Here is an 11,792-nt window from a genome sequence, read left to right as displayed (position 1 = left end):
TTTTTTAAAGATTGGCAACTGAGATAACAACTGTTGCCAATCATCTTTTTTTTTTTCTCCTTCTCCCCAAATCCTATGAGTGCATAGTTGTATATCCTAGTTTTGAGTGCCTCTGGTTGTGCTATATGGGGCACTGCCTCAGCATGGCCTGATGAGCGGTGCCATGTCTGCACCCAGGATCCAAACCAGCAAAACCCCTGTGCCATCAGAGTGGAGGGCGCGAACTTAACCACTTGGCCATGGGGCCAGCCCCTAAGATCATGTTCTAAGTGCTCTGTTTTAAAGTTCTTCAGCTTGTTAATTTCTGCAGAGAAGCTGGATGAGATTTTGAGAAGAACTGCGTAGAATCTGTAGATCAATATGTGGAATATTGTCATTTTAATAGTATTAACTATTTTGACTCATGATCATGAGATGGCTTTCCATTACTCAGGTCTTCTTTAATCTCTTTCCAAGATGTTTTACAGTTTTCAGAGTATAAGTTTTGCCCTGCTTTTGTTAAATTAATTCCAAAGTATTTTTGATGTTATTGTAAATGGGATTGTATTTTTAATTTCTTTTTTAGATTGAGCAATGGCAGTGTGTAAAAATGCAGTTGATTTTGTATATTAATATTTTATCCAGCAGCCTTGCTGAACTCACGTATTACTTCTAACTGGATGTTACAGTTCAGGTGAAATAACTTTGTCATAGGAATTTTGTCATGATGCTGAAAGGCATTATGCTGCCTGAAACTGTGTTTTAAATGCTCCCTAATTACACATAAATATTTTATTTCTCTTTAGGTTAGGGGCAAAATAGCTAATAAATGTGAGAGACTGCCAGCCAGACCTGGGCTGTCACCAAAGAAGGTTGGGCAGCAGCTGAAGACTTGCAGCCACGGCCGCCTCCCCCACTGTCCGCAGAGGGTCTGTGGGAGAGATGAAGTCAGCCCTCGACCACGATGAGAGATGTCCGCTTAGAAAATGCTGTCCAGCCAGTGGCCTGACGTGTGCCTGCTCTGCCTAATGGGGGACACAGATGAGAAACTTTGAACAACTTTGAGTAAAGTTTGAGAAATTTTGTGCCAGTGCAGAGGGTTCTATAATACATGAGAAACTGTGATGCCCATTGAAGTATCTAGTTTAATCATAGCTCTGCTTGGGAAAAAAACCTACATAATAAAGCTGAAAACCATCTGGTTGACATTTTTAAGAGATCTTAAAGTGCAAACAAAATCCTACACCCAGAAACCCCCAAGCTTAATTCCTCAGAAATTGGAACAGCCCAGTAGCCTTCACTGCCTCTCCCACTGGGATTCTGAAGTTTCTCAGCCTTTTTGGCCCATTCTGAGTGTGGGTCTTGAGGACTCTGTTAGCCTGAGAATCTATCCTAAGGGGTTGATGGTTGGCGGTTGGAATAAGTTCATCATTCCAAGGATGCACTGTTTTCTCCAACATTACCACTTATTTCAGTATCTTGAAGTCATCACTCCAGATTCATAACAGCTTTATTTTAATATTTTGACCATGTCAGCATTTATGCCAAAACTATCACTGAAATAAAAATATACTTGGGCATATTATTGGATGTAGAAATACATATTATTCAACTAATTTACTTCATAAGAAGGTATTTGATTGTTTAAAGTTTACACACATTTCACTTACTCATAAAGCCCAAGAATGGAGGCTAGACTATTCAAAAACAAAACCCAGCAAATGGTATCAATTTGGTAAAACATTCACTCAAGTCAGTAAAAAATACAAAAATCATAGGATAGGATGAATTGACTTATTTCAGTAGGTACTTCAATTTCAGCACTCATGGAAGGAAAATTATTGATTATCTTGGAGAACTTCTAGGATAAGAAAAGTGCCATTAGCTGTCTCTCCTTCCTACTACTCTGGTAATGCACCAGCGCAAGATTATATTCATCGTCTTCTACGTAGGCTTCTACCTTCCCAGCTACTTAAAGACAGCGTTTGGATTGAAACATGTTTGAGGCCTCCCACAATCTCTGCACCCCCATTTTTTCTTGTGCTAATTTGAAAGAAAGTATTTGGATCCAATAAATGTTTAAGATAATAATAACATAATTATCATTATTATAACATTATAAAACAGATGTTAATAATACTCCAAATAATTAATTATGATTTGGAAAGTCACAATTTTCTAACATACTGTATGGCGCTTAGTCTTTGTGTATCTTATTAAAGGGTGCAAAATTCATAGCTAATTTTTATTACCCCTTACCTCCATGCGCTCTTCATTTTCTCCATATTATAACAGCTTTTTATATTTCTTACCTTCTTTTCTTTGTCACATACTGGGCAGATATCTCATTATTGTCTTCTAGTAAACTAAATTTTTATTGGGCTATGTTGATTCTAGAATGCGTCCCATTTATTTTATTTTTTATTTCAGTGCATATATTTTACGTTTCCAAGTTTCTGGTTTTGTTTATTTTGCATTCATTTTTCTCCTTTCATCCTTCCTGATTTGTTTCAAAATTTCCTGTTCTTTTAAAATGGAAGTTATACTTCTATTTCATTAAATTTCAAGTGTGCATGTGTATGTTGCAAGACTTTTCTTATCCACAATATAAATTCCACCTGTAACAAGTTCCTATTTCTATGGTAGTTTGGGGTTATTTTTTTTTTTAACATTAGACTCAACTATTTGGATCTCTCTCTCTGTGTCACGCAAATACACAGACAAACTCACTTACACATTATATTCTGTCTCCCACCATCTGTGCTTACCCTTTCTGTCTAGCAGCTTATAACTTCCTCTCAGCAGATATCTGGGGTTCAAACTCAAAACTGGTTCCCATGATTCATGACTTGAGTTGTGTTCCCCATTCAGATATTGTGGACATAGCAGGTCCACAGCCAGAAGACAGTTTGTCTTATTTCCTTTGCAGTAATACTGAGCCTTTCTCCTCAAATTCCTGACCTCAAAACTTCCCATTAAAAGCTTAACCACAGATATCAGTTTGATTAATATGTATTAGCCCTTTGCAAAAGGCAAAAGCCCACCACGTCCTCCGACATCACATAAAGGGTCTTGCTCCAGTTCATCTCTATCTCTGGGAAGCTGCTGCCCTCTGCCCCAGTGACAGAGCCTGTAGTTCAGATCCACCCATTCTGCAACATTTCACCTGTTTCAGATCTGCAGATTTATTTAACTAGAGTTTCTTGTCACAGAAAACTTTTCTCCAAACGTGTAAATACACATGTATTTGATATGCATACTATTAGTCTTTGGGGTGTGTCTGGAGCAGAAATTGTTTAAGATTCTTCCACAAGTTGGTCCAAATTTATGCACTTTTTTTGTCGCATCTACAGTAATATGTCCTCCATCATCTTTTTGCTTGTTTGGGATCCCACAACCATGATGCTAAGTTTATCATCATTCTGGTGAGAATAAAGTAATATTTTATTGCTGTCTATGGATTAGGTATGGAAGTGATCATCTCCTCCCGTATTTGTTAGCCATTGGACTTCCCATTGCTGTGAATGTTCAAATCAACTGCTGATTTCCGGTCTACTTTGGTGCAAATGTTATTGAGTGCTTGCCATATTTAGGTTATTTCTGGAACGCAGTGAGTGGATCATTTGCTTAACAGAAGCAGGTCTGTGTTTGCAAGTATATCGAGAGTGGGATGACAATAGTGTACTCATTAATATGGTGAAGTAGAACCACAAGGTGAAGTCTCCTTAGTGGTTTTGTGCTGATTTTTGAAACTTTTAAAATTAAAATTATTTTAATTCTTATTATAAAATATATTGTACACACAAGAGAATACATCTTATTAATATTTACACATTTAAAATAAAATGTAATAACCTGTGATCATCACATATATAGGAAATATACATCAGCAATCCATTCAAACCCCTGGTGGCCTCTTCCTACATTTCCCAGAGAGCTACATTTTTAAATTTGTTTCAGTCAATCCTTTGGTTTCTTTATAACCTTATCGTAAGTGTTTGTATCTTCAAATATGTGTGTGTCTCTTTTGAGCTTTATATTCAAAGAATCACACTGGAAGTGTTCTTTTGTCTTTTCTTTTCTTGCCTTTTGTCCTGGGATATGCTGATGTGCTGATGTTTATAAATCACTTAAAAGGATAATAACTTCTGTATAGTTTTATGTTGTTTAAACACAATCTACTCAGGTCTTTTTCCTCTAATTTTCTGCAATTACAAATAAGAGTTCAATGAGTGTATCTGGACAAGTCTCCTTGTGAAAGTAGAAATTGTTTTACAGTGAACACTTAAGACAAAAATAAATGATTGTAGAACCTTTACCAGGTAATTCCTGTTTATTTTTCAGTGATTGCACAGATTTATACTTCTACCCCCAATGCATCCGAGTTCACTGTGCTTCACATCATTGTCCAAACCTGGTCCGTTCGCTCACTTGAGTATTTGACAAAAAAATAGCAGGTGTGGAATACTACCTAATGCTTTCATTTTCATTTCCATAATTATTAATTATACTCAGTGGTATTTGATATGTTTATTGGTCATCCACAATTTCTGTTACACTATTGTTCATTCCTTTTGCACACTTTTTTTCTAGTGGGTTGTTTGCCTTTGTTTTGATGGTTCCTAAAGATTTCATATATATTTGCTTGCTGATTCAGTCACTCATCCACCTGTCTAGGTGACCTTTCCCTTTGAATGGCTCTTAAACATCTCCGACATCATAAGTCCAAACCTGTATCCTGATCCCCCATCCCATACTGCCCCAGCACCTCCTTCCTCAGTACTTTGAATGGCAGTGACTTTTTTCAGCGCCTCAAGCCCAAAGCTTTGAGGTCACCCATGAGGGTTCTCACTGCACACACTCTGTGTCCCGTCCACCAGCTTTTCTGTTGGTTCTACCTCCAAACACACCCAGAATCTGGTGACTTCTCAGGACCTCCACAGCTACCACTCTGCTCTGAGCTGCTCATAACTTTCACTCGAATTTCTGAAATGTTTGCCTAATCTCCCTTCTTCAGTCCATGTCCCTCAGCAACCTACCCTCAACAGAGTAGCCCGAGTCCTATGTGAGAGTCAGATCATGGCACTCCCCAGCTCAAAGCCCTGCAACAGCTTCCCAGCAACCTTGGAGCCAAAGCCATGGTCCCCATGAAGGCCTCCAGGACCCTACCAGTGTAGGTCCTACTTACCCTCTGACCTCATCTCTCACTGCTCTCACCTTCTCCTCTTCCTTCCAACCAAACAGGCATCCATGTGATTCTAGAACACACTGTCCACAGTCATGCCTGAGGGCTGGTGCACTTGGAGGTTCCTCTTACTAGACTGCTCTTTCTCCAAGAATCTATGGGGTGAATTCCCTCATTTCTTTCCAGTCTGTGCTCCAAAGGTAGCTACTCAGTGGGGCCTAGCATGAGCTCCCCACTATCACCCCCGTCACTCTTGATGGGCCTCACTTTTGTCCCACTTTTCCTTTCACTGTAGCACTGATGATCTTCTAGCATACAATAGAATTTACCTATTTATTATGTTTACGTTTAGTATCTGCCTTTCCCACACACACATGCACTCAACCTAAAATATAATGCACCCATAAGCATTTTTGTCTTTGTTCTTCACTGATGCATCCAAAGTGCTGAGGACATTGCTTGCCATATTGTACTTGCATTCAACTGGGTAGATACTAGTTGAAGGACAAATAAAAGTCACGTATATAGAGGAGCACACACAAGTGTATATGGTGATGAGTATAGGAAACTCGGGATCCAACTACTTAGGAATAAATTCGGACAACATTGACAGGCTCTCCCATTTGCTGTATTTTTGGGAAAATAACTGAAGCTTTTAGTTTCCTTATTGCAAAATTGAGCATAAAATATATCAGTGTTGCCACGGAATAGCCAGATGAGACCATAATTATTTTGTTTTGTAAGGCATTCTTTTGAGAAAGTTTAGAATTTTCTCTTTACCTTTCATGGTCTTAAACTTTACAAATATGCCCATGTGTAGATTTTTTTTACTATATTATGTTTGGCATTGCATATCAATTTTGAGGGGGAAATATAATCTTGCTTCAAATGGGAAAAAAATTTCATTATTTCTTCAAATATCTCCTCCTGTGCATTTACTTATTTACTTTATTTTGGTGATGCTTATTATGTTAAAGCAATTTGTTTACCTGGATGTTGTCTGAGAGGGTTACACTGTGTGACAATTCAGCAGAATAATCAGTAACTGGTTATGTCTGTTCTGTTAATTAGCACTTTTTTTAGTTATATATTCTTTAACAATTAATTTTTGTATGTAGCATTTTCATCCAGTTTTTCTTATACTTTTTTTCCCTTTGTGTTTCTTATAAAATCTTCATCCTTAACTTCCAGAACCTGTTTACTGTTTGTTTTAAATTTTACTTTATGGTAAATTAATCATTTTTTATATGGCAGAAGACTTTTGTTTTACTTTATTTTTAGTTTGTTTTTCTCAGATATCTCTTAATTCCCCAGATATATTGCCTAACATTCCTGTAAATGTATTTCTGTGACTAAATATTAAATGCAGGCCGCAATTTATGTCCCTTCTACCATATGTCTTCAGTCATATCCTACAAGTTTGAAAAGTATCTCCTTCTTTTTCATACATCTTGATATATTTCTTTTTACATCTTCCTAAACCTATAGCAATTTAGAAGACTTGTTCTCAATTTCTAAGTGCAGAATTCTTTCTTATTTTTTCCTTATAAATATTCAATTTATTTTAACTTATTTAAGGGTTGTAATCAATAGTCACTTAATAAATTGTGTATTTGTATAGCTGAGTTACTCAAAATCTTTACATCTTTCGTTTTTTTTTTTTGCTCTATGAAGAAATTCGCTTTAACACGTACAACTTTAAGACTTGGCATACGTTACAACAGTGCATTAGGGATACAAGCTATAAAACACTTCCCATTCCTTTGGATTTTGCATATGATGGGTTTGCATCAGTCACTGCAGGTAGATTGAGCAAGCTTTGTTTTTGTGTTTGTTTTTTAAACATGCATTCAACTAGATGTGATTCTGAATAGATTAATACTCCGTTTTTATCATTATAGTTAGCTAAAAAATTGCCAGGCAGCCCACAAAACAGGATTTGCTGTAAGAACAACCCAGAGTCAGCTGGAGACTCATGGCGCTGGGACCTGCCGGGCGGGCCGCAGGAGTGCTAGCTAAGTGTCAGAGCATTAGGAAGAAAGTCCGGGCTGGAGGCGCCAGGCCTGCAGCACCAGCTGTGGAACCTCCATTATGTGACCGCACAGCTCCATCCTCAAACATCGCAGGGTGATCACCACTGAGGGGGCACGTAGCTGTAGGTGGGTGTTCCGGGGGCCTGATATGTGGGCACCGTGACTGGGTGAGGGGCGACAGGAGTTGGGGAGTGGGCAGTCAGCAGGGTACCTGCTGACATCGCCATAGTGGTCCCAGCCACCATGCCCATGGTGACCCCGTTGCCTGTAGGTGGAGGGATAGGTGCAGGGTACACCGTCGCCGGCATGCCATTGGGCTGCACCACCGTGGTGTGGTGGATGACGTGAGGAGGTGCTGCGTACAGGGGTTGTGTGCAGTATGTGCCTTGCTGTGCGTATGGGCTCTGCTGGGGGTAGGCACTTCGCACGGGGTACACGGCGGTCTGGTAGGGGTTGGGGGAGGAGGAGTATGGTGGCACTGCCCCACTGGTGGGGGAACAGGACACTTTGTAAGGTGTGCCAGGAGTGTAACCTGTTTGGAAGGTGGGGTTCGTTCCAGTGTACATGTTGGGGGAGTAGGCGGGAGCCGCTGCTGTGTAGCCCGTGGGGAAACCAGCTGGATAACCAATTCCTTTGGCATTTGCATAGGGAACCCCAGAGGAACCAGGGCTATAAATAGGATTCATGATTTCAAGAACATGACATCCACAACCAAGGCTAAGACAGGAGTCCAGATCAGCGCTGTCCAACAGCACTTTCTGCAGCGATGAAGCTCTTCTCCATGTGGGCCGTCCGATAAGCACCCATCAGCTAAAGTAACAATCGCTCCCCGCGCCGCGCGGGCGGCCTGGGCCTCGCTGACCAGCTCGCCGGCCGGGGGAGCGCCGCGAGGCCTGCTCCGATGCGGGGCCCGAGCCGCCAGGGCCAGTCTCCACCGCCGCCGCCGCCGCCGCCGCCGCGGGCCTCTCCCCTGCTCCGCGCCCGGCCCGCCTCTCCGCAGCCCGCGCGACCCGCCCACGCTGCTACATCTTTTGTTTTTATATATTCTTTGATATTTTTGTTTTTCTCCCAACATTGGAGTATGAAAATTATTTTATAAATGAATAAGTTGAAAGACTTATATACAGTCAATGCTCATATTTCTATCTTCATTTAACTGTTTTTTATTTATCACATAACTATATATTTATGAATGCCTTTCTCCATTTAGTCCATTTTATTTATTTTATTTGTTTCAAAGTGAATTTCAGACACTGGTACACTTTAGCCCCTGAACATCTGAGGATAGATATATAATATTAACTAATTAGAGTTGTTTGCTTATTTTTAAATTTTATTTCTATATTTTCAATTAAAAAAATTGGTATGTGAAACTACATATGCTATATTTTTACTTAAATACAGTCAGATACACAAATTTAAATGTACCACTCAATGAATTCTGGCAAATGCATACACCCACGTAGTGTGTTGAATTTATCCTGCAGAAAATTTCTTCCTCCTACGCCCATTCCCGTTAATCCTTGCCCCAAACCCCAGAAGTTTCCACATTGTTCTGACTTTTTACCACCTTGGATTAGTTTGTTTTCTGGGCGTTTATACTAGTGGAGTTCTATGGCATCCAGTTTTGAGTAAGAGTTCTGTCATTCTACATGTTTTTGAGATTCACCCATGTTGTTTGTATAAATACTTGATTTGTTGTTGTTGTTTAATTTAAACTCTTTTCTTTTGAGAGGTAATCTTAGATTCATATGCTATTGTAAGATATAATGCAGAGAGATACTAAGTAACTTTTACCCATCTTTCCTCAAGGATGACATCTTATAAAACTAAAGTACAATAATTATAACCAGCACAGAGACATTGATAAAATTTCTCAATATTTCTCAGATTTTCCTAGTTTTACTTTTCTCGAAAGTATGTGTGTGGGTGTGTGCGTTTAGTTCTATGTAAGTTTATTATGAATGTAGGTTAGAGTGTCCTCCACTGCGGTCAAGATACAGATCAGGTTCATTACCATGAGAGTCCATCAGTTTGCCATTTACTGCCACACCAACACACCCTCCCCTAATTCGTGGAAATCATTAATTTATTCTCAACTCTATAATTCCATCATGAATTACATGAATTTATGTATATTACATAAATATTATATGAGAGGAGTTTTATACACTATATAATTTTTCAGGATTGGCTTTTTTTCACTGAGCATACTTGTCTGGAGATTCATTCAAGTCATTGAATGTAACAATTCCAAAAACTTAGACCATTTTTAATTAATTTGTTTTTATGTTGGAAATGGAAACATCTTGTATATTTTTTAACACTAGAAAAGAGGGGACTGGTGAAAGAGAAAGTTGACAAATATAAAGTTATTACCATGCAAGCTGTAGTTGAAATTATTCTGTTTAATATAATAAATTTATATAATAAATTTAAAAATCTCAAACTACACTTCCACATACTAAACTTTTGAGGTGGAATGAAAATAGTTAATAAGAGAAATTTTATAGGAGCTAATGTCTGCATAAAAAAAAACCTTAAATAAACAACCTAACCTTGAAGTTTCCAAAGAACTAGTAAAAGAATAAATTAAGTCCTAAGTTTGTAGTAGAAATAAATAAAACTGAGACTAAAAACAATAAAAGAGATCAATTAAACTGAGAAATGCTTTTTTTTAAAGGTAAACAAAATTGGCGAAAATTTGGCTGGACTAATCAAGAAAAAAAAAGAGGGGTCAAAAAATACAATCAAAAATGAAAGATTACACATTACAAATGATACCACAGAATAAAAAAGCACATTACATATTATTATGAACAACTATATGCTAACAATTTAGATGATCTGAAGAAATGGATGAATTTCTAGAAATGTAAAATCTACCAAGACTGTCATGAGGAAACAGAAATGATATCTACATATACAATGTAATATTATTCAGCCATAAAAAAGAGTGAAATCTTGCCATTTGTGACCATGTTGTTGGACCCTGAGACATTATGCTAAATACAATAAGTCAGACAGAGAAAGACAAATACTGTAGGATCTCTCTTATATGTGGAATATATCTATACAAACACACACTATTTATACACACTATGAACTATACACCATGTATATACTCTATAATATGTATGCTAGATATGTATGCTATATACTATAGAAAGATCGATCGATAGATAGATACAAGCTCATGGATACAGAGACCAGACTGGTGGTTGCCAGGGGTGGGAGGAAGGAGATGGGAGAAATAGTTAAATTGCTGTTTGTTTTTGTCTCGTTTAAATGAATTGAACAAAAAAGTAGAAATAAAAAGAAGTAGAAAATCCAAACAGGACTAATATCAAGGAATAAGATTGAATTAGTAATCAAAAATCCTCCAACAAATGAAAGTCCAGGATCAGATGGCTTCACTTGTGAATCTGACTAAACAATTAAAGAAGAATTAACACCAATCCTTCTTAAACTGTTTCAAAAACGGAAGAGAAAGGAGCACTTCCGAACTCATTTATAAGACCAGACTTATCCTGATAGCAAAGCCCAATTAGGACACTAGAAGAAAAGGAAATTACAGGCTAATATTGCTGATAAACATAGATGCAAAAAGTCTCAAAAATTAGCAAACTGAATTCAACAGCATATTAAGAGGATCATATACCATAATCAAGCAGGACATATCCTGCGATGAAAGGATGTTTCAATATGTGTTAATCAATAAAGAGACATTAACAAAATGAAGAATTAAAATCATACAATCATTCCCACAGCTAACATCATACTCAACAGAAAAAGCTGAACACTTTCTCTCTGAGATTAAGAACAAGACAAGGGTGCCACTCTTGCCACTTCTAATTAACATAGTACTAAAATCCTAGCCAAAGAAATTAGGAAAGAAAAATAAATAAAAGGCATCTGAATAAGAAAGGATGAAGTAAAATTTTCTCTGTTTGTAGTTGACATGATCTTACATATAGTAAACCCTAAAGACTCCACAAAAAACTGTTAAAACCAATAAATGAATTCAATAAACTTGCAGGATATAAAATTAATATGCAAAAATAAGTTACATTTCTATACACTAACAATACACTACCTGAAAAAGAATTAAGATCTCATTTACAATAGCATCAAAAAGAATAAAATATTTAGGAATAAATTTACTAAAGGAGGTGAAATCTGTACACTGAAAACTATGAAATATTGGTAAAAGAAACTGAAGAAGACTCAAATAAGCTGAAAGGGTATCTGTGCTCAAGCATGGAAAGAATCGATGCTGTTATAATGTTCGTTATACCCTAAATGATCTACAGATTCCAAGCAATGCTTATCAACATCCAATGGCATTTTTCCAAGAAATAGAAAAAAATCTTAAAACTTGCATGGAACCCATAAGACCCCAAATAGCTACAGCAATCTTGATCAAGAACAAAGCTGATTTCAAGCTGTGTTACAAAGATATAGTAATCAAAACCATATGGTAATGGTATAAAAAAGACATAGGCCACTAAAACGAAAAAAGAGACAGAAATAAACCTGACTAACATTTTTACAAAGGCACTAAGAAGGGGCTGGCTCCATGGCCGAGTCATTAA

The 11,792-nt window shown here is 37.6% G+C and overlaps 1 protein-coding gene across 1 annotated transcript; it reads right to left on the bottom strand.

Moving 5' to 3' along the window:
* Positions 1 to 7,265: 7,265 nt before the first annotated feature.
* Positions 7,266 to 7,883, bottom strand: LOC139044073 (myelin-associated neurite-outgrowth inhibitor-like). Its single transcript, XM_070503654.1, has one exon. It carries the CDS (start codon positions 7,881 to 7,883, stop codon positions 7,296 to 7,298), a length of 588 nt encoding a protein of 195 aa, XP_070359755.1. The 3' UTR covers positions 7,266 to 7,295.
* Positions 7,884 to 11,792: the final 3,909 nt, after the last annotated feature.

Source organism: Equus asinus, unplaced genomic scaffold (genome assembly GCF_041296235.1).
Source record: "Equus asinus isolate D_3611 breed Donkey unplaced genomic scaffold, EquAss-T2T_v2 contig_583, whole genome shotgun sequence".
Lineage (NCBI taxonomy): Eukaryota > Metazoa > Chordata > Mammalia > Perissodactyla > Equidae > Equus > Equus asinus.
This window is presented reverse-complemented; position numbering and strand designations above follow the sequence as displayed.